This window comes from Diabrotica virgifera, chromosome 1 (genome assembly GCF_917563875.1).
Source record: "Diabrotica virgifera virgifera chromosome 1, PGI_DIABVI_V3a".
Lineage (NCBI taxonomy): Eukaryota > Metazoa > Arthropoda > Insecta > Coleoptera > Chrysomelidae > Diabrotica > Diabrotica virgifera.
Genome location: NC_065443.1, coordinates 216,748,223 through 216,771,057, shown reverse-complemented (window position 1 = coordinate 216,771,057; position 22,835 = coordinate 216,748,223). Strand labels below are relative to the sequence as shown.

General features: G+C 32.1%; 1 protein-coding gene across 4 annotated transcripts in view; it reads left to right on the top strand.

Annotated features, from left to right (window-relative positions):
• LOC114332915 (ubiquitin carboxyl-terminal hydrolase 7) overlaps positions 1 to 22,514 on the top strand; it is a 77,489-nt gene extending 54,975 nt beyond the window's left edge. For 3 of the 4 annotated variants that reach the window (XM_028282697.2, XM_028282700.2, XM_028282699.2), the window contains exons 12-14: positions 1,481 to 1,722; positions 9,003 to 9,146; positions 11,331 to 22,514. In XM_028282697.2, coding sequence (XP_028138498.1) covers positions 1,481 to 1,722; positions 9,003 to 9,146; positions 11,331 to 11,434 — 490 coding nt within the window. In that variant the 3' untranslated portion in view covers positions 11,435 to 22,514. The remainder of the gene's footprint in view (positions 1 to 1,480; positions 1,723 to 9,002; positions 9,147 to 11,330) is intronic. The other variant, XM_028282698.2, reaches the window with a different exon arrangement.
• The last annotated feature ends 321 nt before the right edge of the window (positions 22,515 to 22,835 follow it).

Genomic DNA, 22,835 nt, shown 5'->3' with positions numbered 1-22,835 from the left:
ATGGGAATATCTTTCCCTTCGAACCCGCCGTTTTCGCCTTGTCTATGTGTTTTACACTCTTTGGACAAATTATAACATTACGGAAGAAACTAATTTTTTAACAGGATTTTGTTTTCTAAATATAGTTTGCTATTTCATTGGCCGGTGGTATATTACTGATAAGCCCTTGATGGAACGTCAATCTCACCTAGAGGCTTCTACAGGCACAGGCCATATATATCTCTGGTACGGAGAAACCTAATCTGAACTTTCTATGGACAATATCGCATAAATATCTTTCCAATAGTAAAATTTTCGTTTCAAATTTAATGTAGAACATTTTTGTATAGAATATTGTTCACTCTAAACCGCTTAGGTTTAGAAATATTGACGAATAACGTAAAAAACTACTAATTTGCCGACTTCTCCCCTCCACCTCCCTCCAAAACCGACGTTCAAAGTGGTGTAATTTTTTACTGAATAATATGTGGACGATATAGAACAATTTGGTGTTGGAGGAAAACTTTTATTTTCGATGACGGGGTTAGGCCTTTTTTGGACCAATTATACCATACTACCTCTGTAACTTTGGAACCGTTCATTTTAGGATTATGCATAGGACCTTTTTTGTTTAAAATTCAATGTAGAACATTTATGTATAGAACATTAGTCAAGCTAAACCACATAGTTTTGGAAATATTGACAAAAAACCTAAGAAACTCTTAATTTACCGACTTCTCCCCCACCTCCCTTCCAAACCTGACGCTCAAAATGGTGTGATTTTTTATTGAACAATATGTGGACCATATAGAACAATTTGGTGTTGAAGGATAACTTTCACTTTTAATGTCTGGGTTTGGGTCTAGGTATACCATACTAAAGTGGTTCACTAAAATAATTCACTTTTAATTAGTAAGGCAGACCTCGTTTTTCTCACCTATCTTTTTTAATAAATTTTTTTGATTTTTTTCCATTTTTTTATTCATATTAAATTCAATTCTAAATGTATTCCATCCATTACAGCATTTAAAACTCTGTGTTTACGTGCTTTTTTCAAAAAAATGACTTGGTGCAAATGATGAAAATTTGGAGCTAACAGAGCTACGGGACAAGGTCGGTGTTACTTTTGTCGGAGAAAAAAGACCGAAAGTCCAGGCATAACTGTATTGTGTGTAAAAATTTTGTGTTGCTCATTCTGTGAAAAATTTCATGTGTTTGTCTTGCGATGATAATAATTTTTTTTGAGTACTTTTTTGACTCCTTTTTTGTAGAATTATGTTTCGTACTATAATAAATAAGTCCTAATTATCTTTCAAATTAATTTCCACGTTCACATATAAAAAAATGGATATACAGATGGGGTGCAAATGCACCCCGCACCGTTGTTTACGTAAGAATCTAAGCACCGCCTTACGAGGGTTAATACTTGCTTCTTCTTTTCTGTGATTACTCTTTGGTTTTTTTTATAAAAATGTTTAATTAATGATTTTGTTTTTTTCAGGTTAACAGAAATATGTAGTAATAGGGTATCAATGGGGCCAAAGGAAGACACGCCTTTAGAGCAGCTAGCAATTACAGCTACGAAAATATATAGGATCGAAGAGGTGCCTCAGGAGGAATTGCATCTTGCCGAAGACGAAACGTTAATTTCGTGTGCTCATTTTCACAAGGAGGTCTTTTCGACGTTCGGCACTCCTTTCCTCATAAAAGTCAAACAGGGAGAACCGTTCGCTAAAGTAAAAGGTATGTTATTAAGATCAGATTCTTATACTAGACTTTTTAACCCTTTCACCCCCAGCTACTAATTTTTTTGAGGTAAATAATCCCAGCGATTTTAAGTTTGGACATACGGCGTAAGTTTTCATGCTTATATACCAACGGCCGTACGTTGTACGTCATAGGAACGAACCTACACTGAAAAATGTAATAACTTGTACAAAAAAAAAAAGATATTTTCTATTAAAATGCATGATACCGTATAACGTTGAGTGAAAAGTATAAAGAGACGCAACCAAATGTACTACTTTGTGCCAAATTTTTCTCACGGATAGATGGCACCTGTACATAATTCTCCAGGATTTCCCACACTTTTTACTTATTTGGATTAGAGATTCAGTGGCGTATTGTTTTATAATAGTATGATACAATTGATTCAAAAGATGGCATAACCCAGACATCCAAAGTCAAAGTTATCCTCCAACATCAAATGTTCTATATGGTCCATATAATGTTCAGGAAAAAGTCACACCATTTTGACCGTCGGGTTTGGGTGGGAGACGGGGGAGAAATCGGTAAATTCGTAGTTTTTTATGTTTTTCGTCAATATTTCTATAACTATGCGGTTTAGCATGAACAACCTTCTATACAAAAATGTTTTACATTAAATTTGAAATAAAAAAGGCCCTATGCATAATCCTTCTAAAATGAACAGTTCCAAAGTTATGGAGGTAGTATAGTATAATTGGTCCAAAAAGAGGCCAAACCCAGACATCCAAAGTAAAATTTTTCCTCCAACACCAAATTGTTCTATATGGTCCACATATTGTTTACTAAAAAGTTGCACCATTTTGAGCGTCCAGTTTAGGGGGAAGATGGGGGAGAAGTCGGTAAATTAGTAGTTTTTTTTACGTTTTTCGTCAATATTTCTAAAACTACGCTTTAGCGTAAACAATGTTCTATACAAAAATGTTCTACATATAATTTAAAACAAAAAGATCCTATGCATAATTGTTATAAAGTCAACGGTTCCAGAGTTACGGAGGGTGAAAGGTGGAGGTTTTCGATACTTTTTATATATTTTTTTTCAATTGATGATGATTTTGTGTGGTGAGGTTGACGTTTCTTCAAGGGCTTATCACCATCGGCCACTGAAATAGCAAATTTTATTTACAAAACAAAATCCTGTTAAAGAAAATTTCTTTCATCAGTAATAATATTATAAATTGCCCAAAAAATATAAAAAGTTTCGAAAACCTCCACTTTACACCCTCCGTAACACTGGAAACCTTAATTTTATAACAATTATGAATGGGCCTTTTTTGTTTTATATTTTATGTAGAACATTTTTATATAGCACATTGTTAACGCTAAAGCATAGTTTTAGAAATATTGACGAAAAACGTAAAAAACTACTAATTTACCGACTTCTCCCCCATCTCACCCCAAACCGAACGCTCAAAATGATGTAACTTTTTACTGAACAATATCAGAGGCAGAGGTGTAAAAATAACACAGAAAGAGAAATACAATTAAGTTTTTTATTGTTATGATACATAATTTATACTTTTGTGATACAACAAAAAATCGGGGTCTGAATCACTGTCACTCATGATAAGAAATAGTTTTCGAGATAATATAAAATAATTTCAAAGAAGACTGCACTTCGAACTACAGTTTAAAATTAAATCGAAAACTAATATCTTTTCGATTTTATTTATTTATTTTAACCGTAAGTAGCCTATCAGCCGGGACAGATAAACTTTTTTCCGGATTATTAATTTAATCCTCAAGAAACTCTGTACCTGCAAAATATACATTCTCTGGATCTAATTCAGTCATTCAGTGTTTACCTGATTGTATTCAAATTTTGGGTAAATATACCTGAAATCTAATGAACCCCTTTTAAAACACAGTATTTATCAATCATAAAATAGGTTTTCCCAAAATGTACTTACTAATTCTGATTAACTATTACTAAATATAAAGGTCGCATATTTTTCTGCCTGTCTTTGGACAAAATTGTTTGTTTGAAAAGGGGTCGACCCACGATATACTAAACTGTGACTAAACTAAATAATTGAAGACAGATACTAATTTTCAATATTTATTTACAGTGGAACCCCGATAAGTCGGCCTCCGATAACCCGGATCGATTTTCATCAGATAAAATAAAAATGTTTTCACTTTGACTGAGTTTTTTTACCAAGAAATAAACAATAATGTATACAACTGTACGTAATTTAGATTTACTGGACATAAGTATTTAATTTTTTTTGGCAATTATAATTACCTTTATCTGTAAGAGTACCGTATTTTATTAATTTTTACCATATTCTCCGGCTAACCCGGATCAGCCGCGGTCCCGATTAATCCAACTTACCGAGGTTCCACTGTATTTATTTATTTATTTTGAAACGTTTTTTTCAGTGTAAGCAAAAAATCCAAATAAAAACAGTTGAAACGTAATAAAATAAATTTGACGTACGTCGTACGTCCTGAAGTATAGAAAGTGGACATACGTCGTATGTCCACTGGTGCTGAAAGGGTTAAAGGCATTTTATATTAAGCAATGACAGATAATACAATTTCTTTCTAAGACTGATAATAAGCAGCTTATGAACTAGCAATTACCATTTATATGCCAAAACAAATATCACATCTAAAAAACGAGTGCCAAGTCTAGACAAGTAATTGGACTTAGTAAGTTCTAGGTTTTTACCCAAAGTGACCGGAGATTGATATCTGAACTCTTCGGGTAACTTTACATCGATTGATGTAAAGGAGGACACAAAAAGTGTAATAGATAAATCTTTGTATTGAGAGAGACTGTTTTAAAACTTTTCATGTAAATAAATTTTTTCTGTTTTCATTATTTATTAAGGCGCTGTAGTACCCATTACTCATTTGGGTACATCTATATCTAAGTAATTCTATTTTTTCATATATAGTTTTACATTTGAAGTTGTGTTAATATAGTTGTTCCATTTTATCTCTGCCCATGTGTCATGATTCATTTCCAAACAAATTAAATAAAACAAAGTGAAACCTATGTCGATGTGTATATACATTGTGTATACTATATATACAGTGATGAGCGTGCTAATAACCGGCAAAATAGCGCAAAAGATGGAAAACGTATTAAGTTGTGAAAAAGAAATGAAACTAGTCGAGCTGGTAAATTTAGCGATATTAACATAAAAATTTATATTTTTCTTTACATCAAGAACTTCCTCCGCCACCTGAATACATATTTAAATATAACCTGCCAAAGCAAGATATTTCTACTATCGTCAGATTAAAAACTCGACACGGGAAATATGAGGCACATCTGCACAAATTAGGAATAATTAATTCATCAGTATGTTTTTGTGATAATGTTTCGATTAGAGATTTAAACCATATTTTCTTGGAATGCAAAATTAACGAGAGATATATAAATCAATTATATTACAATTTACGACAAACACAAGTTTATTTTCCAATTAGTATAGAATATCTACTAAGTTGTCATAAAATGGAAATATTTAAATTACTCATAAACTACTTGAAAGAAACAAATATAATCATTTAAGTGAAATACGTATAAATATAACAAAACTAATAAATTGAGGTAAAAATAAAATAAAAATCTGTGGCTAACGGACTCGCATCCAAGCCATTTTTTCACACACACACACACACACACAACATAAAAATTTACATTATATTGATTGTTTCCCACCTTTACACGTATCAGTGGAGCATGTCAACTAAAACTGTCACTGGCAGTTGCTAAACTCGTCCAATTGACCATTCCAGGTCACGTGACTTTCGACACCGTTGCTGAGGGGCAAAAATTGTGTTTTTGGTGTTATTTTTGCTATTTTTTCGCCTTATTATAAAAAATCTGTGGTTTTAACTACAAAATTTCAAATATTGGATAGGACACCCTCGTAGGGGATGCAAAAACCCGGTATAATCAGAAAATCAGTTTTCTTGGCCCATATCGTCGTTCTGTTTACAGTGTATTGTGATTATAGTGATTTAAAACATTTCGGTCTTTAAATGCGGCTGGTATTATAAAAAAAACTTACTTTATCTCTTTTACCTTTACTGGAACACTTTCAAACTGAACAAAACGCTGGTATTTTAATCATATTCTTAAATTAAACACTGGTTTTCTACACTTTATCTAGTTTGTTTACAATATTTTGCCCACCAGTCGCTGTCAAATGACGTCACCCTGGAATGGTCTATACGTCTAAAGGTGGGAAACAATCAATATAATGTAAATTTTTAGGTTAATATCGCTAAATTTCCCAGCTCGACTAGTTTCATTTCTTTTTATCTCACAACTTAATACGTTTTCCATGTTTTGTGCTATTTTGCCGGTTATTAGCGCGCTCATCACTGTATACTATACACATCGACGTAAGTTTCACTGTATGTTTTGATTTAATTTGTTTGAAAATTAATCATGACGCATGGGAAAAGATAAAATGGAACAACTACACTCACCGGCACAAAAAACGGGCACCCCAAAAATGGGTAATTTTTAATGTCTTGTATTTCCTAAACCTGATGTCCGATTTAAGTATTTTTTTTAATATGTTATAGCCTTATTCTTTAACAATATCGCTGTAATAATATTGTTGCTAGACAGGTACATTGTCATTGTATACAGGGTGTACGAATCAAACTGTGTTTTTTTCTCAAATTTTGGAACACCCTGTGGAATGTTCTAGCTTTTATAAAATACTGAAATTAAAACCCAACTATAGCCTCAGGTTTTCTTAACATTCTGTTTTCTGATTCATTCGCTTATGTTGGATAATGAAAAGGTTAGGCACTTTAACAACTACCCCTGTTTTTCGTCAATTTTTAAATAAGTACGCCAAACTTTAAGGGGTAATTCGGCATGATAAAATAATGACAGTTTGCTTTATAAACGTATGCCCGCAAATGCTTCGTTTCCGAGATAGGGGGTGTTGAAATTGTTCTTACAAACTGACGATTTATTCATTGCTCTAGAACGGTTTGTGATATGCAAATGAAATTTGGTAGATTTTAAAAGGTAGTTATTGCGCATTTTTTGGCATACAATTAAGAATTTTATATTCACCATTGGCGTGCATACGGGTATAAACATTTTAGATATATCCCGTATGCACGCCAATGGTGAATATAAAATTCTTAATTGTATGCCAAAAAATGCGCAATAACTACCTCTTAAAATCTACCAAATTTCATTTGCATATCACAAACCGTTTTAGAGCAATAAATAAATCGTCAGTTTGTAAGAACAATTTCAACACCCCCTATCTCGGAAACGAAGCATTTGCGGGCATACGTTTATAAAGCAAACTGTCATTATTTTATCATGCAGAATTACCCCTTAAAGTTTGCCGTACTTATTTAAAAACACCCTGTATTGACGAAAAACAGGGGTAGTTGTTAAAGTGTCTAACTTTTTTTATTATCCAACATAAGCGAATGAATGTTAAGAATGTTAAGAAAACCTGAGGCTATAGTTGGGTTTTAATTTCAGTATTTTATAAAAGCTAGAACATTCCAAAATTAGAGAAAAAAACACAGTTTGATTCGTACACCCTGTATACAATGACAATGTACCTGTCTAGCAACAATATTATTACAGCGATATTGTTAAAGAATAAGGCTATAACATATTAAAAAAATTACTTAAATCGGACATCAGCTTTAGGAAATACAAGACATTAAAAATGACCCATTTTTGGGGTGCCCGTTTTTTGTGCCGGTGAGTGTATATAAATAATATTACCACATATTACTAATAGTCGGAGAGATAGAAATGGATTTTGCTCGTGATAAGTAATATGGACAAATTATACGGGGATATGTTGAATTAGTTGTGTACATGACTTTACCCAGCGGGCGGAAACCAGAGTGGAGGACGAGGGTGTTTATAAGGGGTCCTAATCGCGGTTTTGATTATTTTTTTTTGCGACGCTCATGATCGAGATAATGCACCAAAATTTGGGAATAGGTAGGTCATGACATAACTAAGCAAAATCTTTAGGGACGGAACGCTGTTTGGGGGACAAATGGTTGGGGGCAGGAGTGAATATAAAAATTATAAGGTGTCTTTTGTGACCTTAGTGATCGAGATAGTGCACCAAAATTTGGAAATAAGTAGATCATGATCATGACGCAACTAAACAAAATCCCCAGAGGCTTAATGCCGAAGAGGGAACAAAGGGGTAGGGGCAGGGGTAAATATATTTATAATGGGTTTTTTTTACGTTCGTGATCGAGATGGTGATGATGACCAAAATTTGGGAATACGTAGATCATGACGTAACTGAGCAAAATCTCCAGGGGCGGAACGCTGCGTGGGTGACACAAAACAGACCCCTGCCCGCCACCCCTTTGTCCCTCACGTAGCGTTCCGCACCTGGAGATTTTACTTAGTTATGTCATGATCTACTTATTCCCAAATTTTGGTGCATTAACTCGATCACGAACGTCACAAAAAACTCCTTAACATTTTTATATTCGCCCCGGTCCCCACCAAGCAGCGTTCCGCCCTTGGAGATTTGGTTTAGTTACATCATGACCTACTTATTCCCAAATTTCGGTGCATTATCTCGATCATGAGCGTCACAAAAAAAAAATAAAAACCGCGACTTTGACCCCTTATAACTACCCTCGTCCCCCACTCTGGTTTCCGCCCGTTGGGTGAAGTCATATACACAACTAATTCAACATATCCCCGTATAGTTTGTCCATATTACTTATCACGAGCAAAATCCGCTCCCAGCTCTTAGACTATAATAAATACCTAATGCAAAATATATTAATTCTTAAAATCAGATCTCGTGGGCGCAAATGGGTTAATCATTTTATGGTACTGTGCACCTATAGTGACTTGACGAATTATCTTAAGATCAGACGTCTGTCTTTTGAGGCATGCAACAGTTCGCCAGTGTTATTCATGCCTGTCCAATTCTTTATATTTCGTAGCCATTGCATTTGTTTGCGACCTACTCCTCTCTTGTCCTCAATCTTTCATTGGATGATTAGTTGAGTAATTGCGTATTTTTCCCCTCTCAGGATATGGCCCAGGTATCCAATTTTTCGTGCATTGATCAAGATGAGCAATTCTCTCTGAGATCTTTAATAAAAAGAAAAATATTTTGAACACAACCAAAGAATTTGATTGTGAAGTTATCAAGTCAATCAAAGAAATATTGTAATTTTGCCTGTTTGTGACTTTAGTCATTGCTCAACTAACCATATTAATTTTAAAATAAAAAATTTGGTAGTAATGGTCTTCTTTTTTACAGAACGAATACAGAAACGATTGGCTGTGCCCGAAAAAGAATGGGAGAAATTTAAGTTTGCAATCGTGGCGATGGGTAGGCCACAGGTTATTCAAGAAGATGAATATGTAATTAATTTAGCTGATTTTAAACCTGTTCCTAATCAATGTAAGTATCTAGTAAATGTTTATACGAGGACTTCTCTCTTTCAGTTGTGGCCAGCAAATTAACAGACTTGATAAATATCTTCTTCGTTTTTTCGAAGAAGGAACTGTCACAGAATAATGTCTCGGACAGAATTCTGTCTGCCGTCTCAACTCCATCCAGATCCAGATGGTTGGGTGCTTGCATCCGTACCATGATCAAAACTTCCTAATGGGTTTTTTGTGAAGTCCTTAATTGCCGTTTGTTAGATGTTTTTTCAACCATCATCCAAGTTTTTTAACTTCGGAGGAAGAGTTTTATAATTTTTTCAATAAATTTTTTCACCAATGGGATCCCCCTTTAAGTCTTTACTAGTAGTACTTTTTAAATTTTGACCATAGCTCTGAAGATGGCTTTGTAAGCCGAAAGCGATCAGCTAAGAATTAAAATTATTTTACACACTTTAAAATGCTTTTCTTTTCCCATTCATTCTTTTCTTTTTGTATACAGGGTGTCCCGAAAAAATTGGTCATAAATTATACCACAGATTCTGGGGTCAAAAATAGGTTGATTTAACCTCACTTACCTATATACAATAGTGCACACAAAAAAGTTACAGCCCTTTGAAGTTACAAAATGAAAATCATTTTTTTTTCATATATCGAAAACTCTTAGAGATTTTTCATTGAAAATGGACATGTGGCATTCTTATCACAGCAGCATCTTAAATAAAAATTAAAGCGAAATTTGTGTACCCCATAAAAAATTATGGGAGCTTTGTTCCCTTAAGCCCTCCCAAACTTTTGTGTACGTTCCAATTTAATTATTAGTGTGGCACCATTGGTTAAACACACTGTTTTTAAAACATTTTTGCCTCTTAGGACTTTTTTGATCAGCCAATTATCAAGATATTTTGAATATTTATCGAATCAACCACATATTTGTATATGGTTAAGTACGATTATTGGGACCATGCAAGTTCGGCAAAGCGACCCTTATTTCTACGCTCTGCAACTTTATTCGCACTTTTAATTATATTGTCCAATTATATTAGTCCTGGTTACTGGATAATTGTCAAGGCCATAGCCCAAAAAAATAATAAGAAGAAAAAATAAGATTCAGGTTATGCTATCAAAACGTAAACAATTGTATGTAGTAAATAAAATTAGTTATTAAAATGCAGTACTGCAAGCAAAATACAATTAATTAAATTTACCTTTATATAATAATTGCATATCATATCAATATTGTGGAGCAATATATAATTTTTCTGCTTCAATGATAGAAGGTATGAAATATACGTCAATTTGACAATTTCAATTGACAATATGAATTATTTAAGATAGTTGCAATATTTATCCACGACTCGCGCACGGTCGTTTCTCGTTTCCCTTCCAAGTACTTGCACACCGCGAATAGAGACCTGTTAACAATCTGAAAATGTATTTATAATTTACATTTTTAGGTATATTTTGAAGAAGAAGCCACATCTCGATAAAAGGTGACTTATCATAAAAAGACTAAGAGGCAAAAAAGTTTCAAAAACACTGTGTTTAACTAATGGTACCACAATAATAGTTTAATTGGAACGTACACAAACATTTGGGGGGTTTAAAGGAACAAAACCCCATAAAATGTTTATGTGAATATATTAAAAAAGTAGCCGCATCTCGATAAAAACTCGCTTATCGAAAAAATACTAAGAGGCAAAAAAGTTTTAAAAACGTGTTTAATGGTACCACAATAATTAATTAATTGGAACGTACACAAAAGTTTGGGGGGGTTTGAAGGAGAAAAACCCCCATAAAATTTTTATGGGGTGGACAAATCTCACTATAATTTTGTTTTAAGATGATCCTGCCATAAGAATGATACATGTCCATTTTCAATAAAAAATCTTTAATAGTTTTCGATATATTAAAAAAAATCGATTTTCATTTTGTAACTTCAAAGGGCTGTAACTTCTTTTATGAGCACATTTGTACTAAGGTAAGTTAGGTTCAATCGAACTATTTTTGATTGCAAAATGTGTGGTATAATTTATGACCAATCTTTTCGGGACACCTTTATATATTCTCCAGATAAACATACATAGATAATATAGCAGAAAGGTAGTACATAGCCCTAAATTCAAACAATAATGATAATAGATCTCAACCTATTCTTTACTTTAAGTTGTCTTTGTTAATAATTTTTTTCTTGCTTTAGCAGCGGGTAGTCCTCGACCCTGGTTGGGATTAGACCATGTGAATAAAACTCCAAAAAGGTCGAGGTTCAATTACCTGGAGAAGGCCATCAAAATCTACAACTGAGACTGACAGAAGAGACATTTAGTGACAAAATCTCTATCACCACCTAACCAACCGATGACCACCAAACCTTCGAGTTATGGCCGACATGTACCCCCGCCTACAACTTTCCCCCCTACAAGCGAGGTGTTGCACGACATTGTCACTATACCGCGCTAAATAGTCAAGACGCCTGACGATAGGACTCAGTGTACATTGTAAGGGCGCCGTTTTTCTTTCGAAGTCTTGTTTATAAGAAGTATTACATATTGGAGTCACCCGGTGCTTTATTTTTATATTAGGTGAGCTTTGATTTTGTGATAATTAAGAAATGGAGGCATCGCCTTTTTAAACCTGATTTTAGTCTATGTGAAATTGATTTAGGCCTTGTTGCGTTGTTTTTTAATTATAGCTACCATAAAAGAGCTAATAGATAAGATCATTAAAACCTACTAATGCATTTTGATCATTAAAACGTTCTAATGAATTTTGATTAATAAAGCGTACTACTATTAAAACATTTGATCATCTGGTATAAAAATAAATCTCCGGGTGTATCGGGGAGGAAGGACATTGCGGAAGACCAACTGCGTCTTTTAGACTTAAACTTGTCGCCAGCATCTCGACTAAATATGCTTATCCAGATTATTCTCAGAGTAACTTAAAAACAGGCAATTATCAGCTATATATAACACTTGTAAATATTTATTTAACTGACAAATAAAAAAGTCTGTCTCTTGTTTTTTAGGGTGTATTCACATGTTGATATTTTGTAGAGGGTTATTCAGGATTTCGAATGAAATCATGTTTTTAATTAATAATTATATTATTTATCACAGGTCACAGATTTTATATTATCTTCAAGGTTGTACAAGATATCGATAGTTATAAAGGTTATGGCAAAGATGTTACTAAAAGGGATGTTGCAGTGTGCGTTGAATGGTAGCAAAAACTGTTTATGGCTTTAGAAAGACGAACATCTGTCTGATGGAAGAAAGTAATGATGTTAATGTAAAAAAGCATTGTATGATGTAAACAATTACATGAGTCGCATTCTCAAAATATTTATTATTTATATATCAAATATTTGACAGGAACCAAATTTTTTTGTTGATATTTGCTTTGGTTTATGCAAACACTAACTAAATCTATTCGCCAATCTTACTAACTAGTTATTAGAGAGATATTGCAAATTTAACACAGCCTACGTTGCGCTATTTACACCGCGCCATTTTGATAGAATTGACATTTCTCAGACGTTTCATAAATGCAGATATTGCTTAACATTTTGGTTGCGGTATTTTACGGCTCGATTACGATTAGTTGTTTATCTAATTTGTACTCAAAATCCAGAATTTAATGTAGATGGAAGAAAGGTTTGTATTTTCTTCCAAATATCGACCAAGAAGAAACAAATGATCCTTGAATGTTCTTATAAATAAAAGATTTTCCTATTGCACTCTTCATGTTTTCCTGAACTAACGTCCAATTTTCTGGAGAAGTCAATGGATTTTGACAAAACTTGTTTTAATAAACATAAATCGTCATCAGACGTAAATCTAATTCGTTTGCTACTGTCTGAGGTACCCATTTTAGCAAATTATTACGAATAAATTTGGTTTAAATGAAAGATAAACAACAAACATAACCTGAAAATAAAATAGCGCAACGAATACCGCACAACGTAACGACTCCCCTAATAACGGCAGGCCGTATTTCCAATAACGCAGCGTAAGCCAGATATCACATCTGCGCATGCTCTACTGTCAAAATAACGCGTGCTGCAATACAGCAAGTGCAAAAAGACTCTGCAATATCTCTCTATTGTTTCGTCTATAATCGTATCGAAATATGTTAAATTTAAGAATATTTCTTTCAAAATGTAAGCGTTCTATTCGCGGTGTGCAAGTACTTGGAGGGGATACGAGAAACGATCGTGCGCGAATAGCTGAGAAATATTGCAAATTTCTTAAATAATTCATATTGTCAATTGAAATTGTCAAATTGACGTATATTTCATACTTACTGTCATTAAAGAAGAAAAATTATATGTTGCTCCACAATATTGATATGATATGCAATTATTATATTATAAAGGTAAATTTAATTAATTGTATTTTGCTTGCAGTACTGCATTTTAATGACTAATTTTATTTACTACATACAATTGTTGACGTTTTAATAACATAACCTAAATCTTATTTTTTCTTCTTATTATTTTTTGGACTATGGCCTTGACAATTATCCAGTAACCAGGACTAATATAATTGGCCAATATAATTAAAAGTGCGAAAAATGTTGCTGAGCGTAGAAACCAGGTGTCGTTTTGCGGAAGTTACACGTTCCCAATACTTATTCTTAAGTAAAATCGTTTTATTGATAGGATTGGTGAAAAAGATAATTATACAATTTTATTATATCTTTTCTCATACCACCTCATTATACAGCTTTCAGTTTTGTTTTCACGATGGTACATTTACTCATCAGAGATTTGTTGAAAATTACGAAAATGTAACATTATTAACACGTTGGCTTCCGTGACACACAAATGTTTTGTCTCAATAGCATAGAAACGGAAGTCTCGTGGCCGTAGGGACCCATTTTGAAGTGAATACTTCTTATCGTTCGGTATGGAATTTTGGCGGGTGTAAAGTCATATTGGTCGTCATTCAAAATCGAGACGCAAGAGTGTAATTCAAAAATCGTAGCGCGAGAGGTTAGCTTGCGGTTACCCCTCTTGGTATATGTAGGTATGTTACTTAACGACGTTCTACACCTTCGTTGCGTGGTATGCCTCTCAGAGGAAAGGGGGGGAAACTTATATGCAAGCGAAAGTTCGTAACAATGCATTTATACGCTCTGAGCTTCGCTGGTGGCGCTCCTAGCGGATTACTAATTCAACTTTCACCGGTAATTTTTAAATTTATTATTTAATTGTTATCGCTTAACATTTACAACGCAAAAAAGTAATTAAATTGTAATCGATTTTTTAAGATTTTGCCAATCATTTTGACGTTCTATTGATAAAATATGAATTTCTTACTTCGGATACTTTCACAATTATCGTGTAGATGGCGTTAAGATTTTTAGATTAAATTACAATTACGTATTACGGAACATTAAAAAAACTTAAATTCAGTATTTAAAACGTAAGTATATTTAAGGTAAAAATATATACCACAGCTTTTATGTCAAATTTCCGGTAAACGCTTACAGACTTACCACTACTGGCGCTCGCGAATTTGTAAATATCCCCTCTACGTACGAGCTCACAGCCTATAGCAGAATACTTAAATCATATGTTTCAGTATTGAATACTTTGTAAAAATAAATTATAATAAATTACGGAATTAATTATAATAAATAAATTAAAAATAAATGGTACGGTAAACAATCCTCATTTTTTAATATGGTATTCCTTACAAAAAAACCTTTAATTTAAGCACAAATAATTAAAAATCGTAAATTTGTTTCAAAAGTTATTAACTTTTTAAGAATTCCCATAAGAGCCCGTGTTAAAACTTAAATTTGACCCTTAATAGTAATTAAACGGCACGGTAAAACAATTTTTAAAAAATCAAGTCTTAGTTTTTTGAAGTAAACTATAACATACTAAAATTTCATGCAAATCCTTAATTCTTTGCCGAAGGTGTAGAACGTTAAGTTTATATATACTTAAACAAATTATACAGGGTGTAACAAAAATACAGGTCATAAATTAAATCACATATTCTGGGACCAAAAATAGTTCGATTGAACCTAACTTACCTTAGTACAAATGTGCACCTAAAAAAAGTTACAGCCCTTTGAAGTTACAAAATAAAAATCGATTTTTTTCAATAGATCGAACACTGTTTGAGGTTTCTTATTGAAAACGGACATGTGATATTCTTATGATAGAAACATCTGAAAAAAAAATTATAGTGAAATTTGTGTACCCCATAAAAATTTTATGGGGGTTTTGTTCCCTTAAACCCCCCAAACTTTAGTGTACGTTCCAATTAAATTATCATTGTGGCATAATTAGTTAAACACAATGTTTTTAAAACTTTTTTGCCTCCTAGTACTTTTTCGAAAAGTTAGTTTTTTTTGAGATATTTTGAATATTTTGTCAAATACACCACATATTTGTGTACCTACTGTTAAGTACGATTTTAGAGACTTGGTAATAATATGAAAATTTATTTATAAATTACAGTTTGAGGTATACTTTGAACCATATTAAAAAAGAAGCCACATCTCGATAAAAGGTGCCTTATCTGAAAAATATTAAGAGGCAAAAAAGTTTTAAAAACACTGTGTTTAAATAATGGTACAGCAATAATAGTTTAATTGGAACGTACACAAACATTTGGAGGGTTTAAAGGCACAAAACCCCCATAAATTTTTTATGTAAACATATCGATTAAAACTGGTTTATCGAAAAAGTACTAAGAGGCAAAAAAGTTTTAAAAACATTGTGTTTAACTAATAGTACTACAAAAATAATTTAATTGGGACGCACATAAAAGTTTGGGGGGTTTAAGGGAACAAAACCCCCATAAAATTTTTATGGGCTGCACAAATTTCAATATAATTTCTTTTTAGGATGTTCATGCCATAAGAATGCCACATGTCCATTTTCATTAAATAATATCTTTCTATATATCGGAAAAAATCGATTTTCATTTTGTAACTTCAAAGGGCTGTAACTTTTTTATGTGCATATGTGCTAAGGTAAGCTAGGTTCAATCGAACTATTTTTGGTCCCAGAATATGTGATTTAATTTATGACCTGTATTTTTGTTACACCCTGTATAGGTACGTTATATTAAAATAATATACGTATTTAAAATTGAATAAATGAATTATATTGCTTACATAGATTATGTTATATTCAAATAATAATTAATATATTTGTATTTATATCAGCAAAGCATATGTTATTTACGATTGATTTTGACACATCTGTCAATGTCAAAATAAATTTTAAATTATTCATAGCTATTAATAAAATATAAATGACATTTGTTAGTAAATTTAATTAGTATATAAAATAAATAATAAATTTAAAAATACAATTTGAGTATTTTGAAAAAAATAATTATTTAGTAACGACTTTAAAAAGGTTTGTACACTTTTGTCTAACGGGCACCCCTTTAACGGAAGTACCTAATAATAATGGACTCTTCCATCTATTGTTTACGATTCACATGCGTTGACGATTTACTATACTTCATCAGTAATTACATTTTTCGCCAACTTAAAAAAAAATATTAAAGAAAATAATTAAAAGTTTTGCGGTACTTTATTTATACTTATTTAATTGGTTTAGATGTACGTAAAACATTTATTATTTTAAAAATTTGAAATTGTTTTATATATTTATATTTATATATTTTATTTGAAATAAAAATTGTTTTGAAAGTTTGTTAATGGTAAAATTAACGGGTAAAATCACTAGTATATATTATATTAAATTGGATATATATTAAATTATAGGCATAATGTATATTAAATAAAATTAAATCTAATGGAATCGAATTGAATCGAACCGAATATAATCGAATATATAAGAAGTATTCATACACTCCGCAAGTGCCCCGCTCTATTTTTATTTTAACATTATGGAGCCAAGGAGCCAAAATTTTCATGTTTTGTAATTAGATTAATTGATTTAATAGCTTTCCTCTACTTTCTTAATTTGATTATCTTGTTTCTCTCCCATTTCTGCAGTTGTTCCCAGCTGTGATTCCATTAGTTAAGTCAATAGGGAACTTACACATTTTTTTTATTACATAATAATGTTCAGTTTTGTATAAAAATGAGATTTCCAAAATTTCACGCTTCAAAAACTCATAATAACTTAGAAGTACAAATTTAAAGTCTTCTTTATTTTAAAATAGTTCAAACGACCCGTAACGCCACAGAGTTTAACTATGTGGTTCTGTTTATGGTTATATTTACGTATATTCTTCTTTAGTTTATTGGCCTCCACCTACTTGGGTATTTGCCCAGCTCGTCGTCGGGGAATAAAGGAAAAATATTTATATTCTAATGACATTTATCGTATGTCGTTGTAATAATATATACCAGTTTGTTGAGATTGGAGTTTGATACAGTTTTTGAAGGAAAGGAAAGAAGGTTTACTATTGGAAATAAAACCATTTTGTAAAAGTACAAATTTTCTATGAATAGTTCAAACGATCAAAAACACTTTTAACGTCACATAACTGTATTTTTTACTGACGTTTATAATGTCTAATTTAAAATTATATATACAATTGGTGTAGAATGTAAACATACAACCCCGTGACGTCACGACGCGTTTTGTGGTGGCTGGTATAAGTTGAATTTTTAGTCGTCTTTAGGGGCCAAATGAAAGTCAAACAAAACTTTTTATCTTTGATACAGGTTCTAAATTATGTTCTGTTGTGATTTATACCATTGATTCATGCCATGGATCCATACAGACATGTCATGAAACAATGGATCCATACGTTCTGAAATAAAAAGAGATGAAATTATACCCTGTTTTTTAACTAGGAGGAGTAAAGTCAAAAGACAAGTTTACACCCAATAATGTCACTAGAAAAATCAAAAAATATTTCTGTTTGATCATGTCGGCCTTCGACGGTAATCCATAAATATTATATTACACTAATACATCGTTAAAGAGTTCTAAAAACAACTGTTTTTTTTTATATAAATGCAGACTCAAAAACTAAAAATTAAAGGAATAACGCATAAAACTCAAAAAATCGCCGATATGACTTAATTAACCTTTTGAATGCCAATAGTGTCAACATTTCCTAATTGCCAATAGTGTCAACATTTCATAATTTAGTGGAGTAAGCGTGCCTGCGGTTGGACCAATTACAAACAAGCATTACGGAGAGGTAAATTTGTATTACTCCTCCTAGTTTTAAAATGAGGTATAGTATTGGTGGAAAATTATCTCGATAGAAACCCACTAATTTACATTGCAATTGTCTTCAATCAGTTTTTAGTTTATGCGAAATAAAAAAATGTCATTTTGACATCATATGTATAATTATGATTAAAGTCAACTACTATCTTAGGCTAACGTGTAAAGGTGGGAACTAACTTTTGATATGTAAATTTATAGGTTTGTATCGATAATTCGACTACCCACCTCTACAAGTTTCATTTCTTTTTATTTCACCGCGTATTATGTTTTCCATCTTTTGCGTTATTTTACCGGTTATTAGCGCACTCATCACTTGACAAGTTCCTTGGTGCTTATTTTCGAGATGTAATCGATAAACTTTAGTGAAAATTTTGATCGTGCAAGCATTAAATTGAGCAGCAGTAGATCAGTAGTTCCGCGATTCAATCTCACTATACTGCAAATTTGATAAAAGCAATTATGTGAACTAAGGTCAGAAAAGCTCAATTTGTCCCATGAATTAATTGGTTAGTGATAGTTTTATTAATTATTGAATTTTGTTAAGATTGTTGGAAAGCTAAGAACATTATATTCATTAAATTCCAGAATAGCATAGCATATTTTATAGTAAATGTCTTAAATAATTGGTCACATAAAGTAAATAATCGGCAATTGATACACTCACAGGCAACTTTTTGTGATTTGTATTGAAGAACTACATTACAGACAAAAGTTAATTTTTGTTTGTGTAGTTTTGATATCCAACTGCTTAATACAAATCATTTGACCAGTTGTTTATTTTAGTTGACCTATTATTATCAGCGTTTTGTAGTCTATAGAATATGGTCAGTTGACCTGTAATTTAATGAAGATGAAGTTTATTACTCACAAATGATTTGCTTGCTCATATTTTGACCTTTAGAAAAAAAAATACTCGTTATGAGGTCACAAATATCTTAAATTTCGTTTCGTCTTGTACAACTCTGAACAACCTTTCGCTAAATTTTGAATAACCTGGTCTAATATGTTTTGAAATGTAAGTATCATCTCTAGTTTTATAGCCATTTTGGTTGACTTTTTTAAATGTGTACAAGATGGCCAGCTTTTTCAAATTTTATTGGTTAACTTACTATACATTACGTTCCTCTTGATCTGTTCAAATTCTTGTCCTTTTCTTTATTTAACAATTTTGTATACGTACTGTGAACATATTGGGGAATCGAAATAAAGTTTACTTTAAAACTTTATTTGTGATAATCTTAGTTGAATCTATATTATGAATTTTAATTGTTTCAAAGAAATATACTAAGGAAACGAATATGAAAAGGTATTTCAGCATTCTACAAAAAATACTAATGTGATGTTTTTAATTTTTGTATAGTGTGTTTATTTATTTTTTATTGTTTTACCCCGCCTGAATGTCTGAAACTACCTTTATATTCGATTATACACACGCGCTTTTAGGCATCTGTCCTTTAGTTTTACGTGTCATTTGCTAATGTGATTCGTTTTTAAAACTGGACATCTTGTATGTGTCCTTTAATAAACTTTTTTGAACGTTTCTATCCCTTTTATTGGTCTTTGTTTTATTTTTGTGTGGTTTAAATTCTGAGTTTCGCCTTATATTTTAAACCTGACCTTGAATAAAGCAAAATGTTCACCAAAGTTAAAGTAAAATATTATTCTTTAAAAATCTTTTATAGATCAAGTTTTATGGTAAAAATCACATAAATGGGGAAAATAAAAACTATTGAGAGTGTTGTACAATCATCAAATTTTTCGCAGTTTGTTTACGAGTGTAGTAAACATGAGAAGGACACAACGTCCAATCTAAGTTTCCAAACTGAACCAAATTCATCATAATTCATCATTCAGTACCATTGCCATAAGTTCATTAGCCAAGAAGTTCTGCTATAACATGGATCCCTTTTACCATCAATCTTGTGGTATCTTGATCAGTGTGTATATTTTTACATTTGTTTAGGTAGTTTAATACTTCTGCGGAACTTGTCGATAACCTGCATGTGTCTGTAACACCATATCTCGGATGCCTCGAGTTTTCTTGAAAAAGCTTTGGGATGTGTGCAGGCCTCTACTCCGTATAACATAGAAAATACATAGCATCTGATGATAGATATTTTGGTAGCAAGTGGTAAATTGCGACTTCTGAAAAGAGACTTCATCATTATGAACTCTGATTTCGCTTTTCCTACGCTTTGTTTTATTTCACAAGAGTGGTCCCATTACCTGTTTATATTGGTACCAAGGTATGTGTAGCTGTCCACCCTGTCAATTGCTTGTTGGTTAACCAAAATCCGTGTATTAATATTTCGCGCTTACTGAAAACATGTACTTTGTTTTTTTCGTATTGAGATCAAGTCCCTGTTCTCTACTTATATCTGATATGCCAGACATTATTCTTTGCAAACGATCGAGGCTATCTGCAAAGTATTGCAGGAGTTTTTATCATTGTGGTCTCCAGAATTCCCTCGGTTCTATTTGTGTTGGATGGTGTTGATGATGTGCCGTTTTTGGCATGTTTTTGTACATTAGGTTTTTCACTTCTCAGTGCAAGAACTGCTACGTGCTTTTTAAATTGCCAGATCAAATATCTTCATTTAACGATCGAATGATAAAAAACAAACAAAAAATAGTAAGTTCCTTTGTAAGAGGTATATTTAAAAAATCCCTAAAAAGGGTTACATCGCAGAACTTTTTCGGAATACTAATTCCATCATCAGTGTTAAATTCCAGTAATGTACATGCCTGAGACTCCAAAACGTTTGGGCAAAAACCCTTAAAATGTTATAAAGATTAAAAAGAATGTGTGTGTGTACTTTGTACGCACGTAAGAAGTTATACTTCTATTATATGATTTCAACGAAATCAATAAAACAGTTTATTTGTATTAAAAAAAAAGTAATAACAATTGTCCGTTCGTGTCCGGATTCGAACCAGGGACCTCCGCGTTACGTAGTCGAATCCTCTACCAACAACCCATCAGCGTTTTGTTTTGACGGCTGCTCGGACGTAATTACAAACGACGGTGACAAATAAATCAAGTGAAGTATAATTATATAAAAATGTTTAATACTTATTATCTTATTCCCAAGGATGACAAATTTAAAGACACAAAAATTCTAATAAATATATTTACTAAAAACACTAATATATTCTTTTTAAACCTTAGTTGCGCTGATATAGACATAACTTGGATGATTTAGCAACTAACAACATACTTTCTGTGTGCGCATGCGCCGAGGATTATAAAATTTCACTCTCGATAGTAAAGAAGTATAACTTCAAAAATTTGTTACATATTCTTATTTAAAAGATGTGATGTATAAAATATTCCTGGATTTAACCTAGGACATCACAGGACTCTTCCCACGTGGGTTGCAATGTCCAGAGGGCAGATCCTCACATAATGGACTCTAATTGGCAACTGGAGTTTACGGTTGTACACGTTAGAGTTGGTAACTAAGTTGCCAATTAGAGCTCATTATGTGAGTTTATGCCCTCTGGACATTGCAACCCACGTGTGAAGAGTCCTGTGATACCCTAGGTTAAGTCCAGGAATATTTTATACATCATATCTTTTAAATACCAATATGTAACAAATTTGATCTTTACGACATTTAAGGGGTTTTTACCCAAACATTTTGGTATCTCAGGCATGTACAATACTGGAATTGTACACTGATGATGGAATTAGTATTCCGAAAATGTTCTGTAACCCTTTTTAGGGATTATTTAAATATAATTTTTACAAAGGAACATACTATCGTTTGTGATTTATGGTATACAGCCAGCTACAGGAATTTATTTTCCTCGTGGATTTTTTTAAACAAACATTTCGTGAGCTACAATTCTTATTGATAATTATTAGTGAATTTTGTTATATTCAAAGCTCAGGTATATTTTTGCAGATTTAAACCAGAGTTGAAACCGATGTGGACTTTCTCCTTATTTTTATACTTTTTTGTCATTACTACTAACAAAACAAGATTTAATTATTGAAAATGAAATATACTTCTGTTTCGATCCAAAGCCGATTTTATTTTTCAACATTTCCAGGTCCTAGATTCGTTTTGCTTGTACAATATTTTGTATCAAATAGAAAATGTATTTATTGCAACTGTGTATATTTCGTCATTTCAATGAAAATACTTGCTTAGATTTTAAAAGTACTGCAATAAAAAATAATGAAAATTATATTTTGAGTTTTCTTGTTAAACATGTGTAAGCAGATTAATAATATAAAATAAAAAGAATTGTATGTTGATTTGCGAGCTTTTAATTCATTTTTTGTTTCGTTATTCTTAACAGAAATTAAGACTGAGAAAGCTTCAGATCATCATAAACGTTCACACCTTGATAAAAATTGGAAAAACTGGAGCATTGTGACAATGTTTAAAAAAAATCGAAGGTTACAATAAACAATTGAGACATTTTCCTGACACAGATGGAAAAAAAGCTCACGTAATAATGATTGAAAAACCAGGAAAAATGGCTTATTTCCACAGAATTATCGAC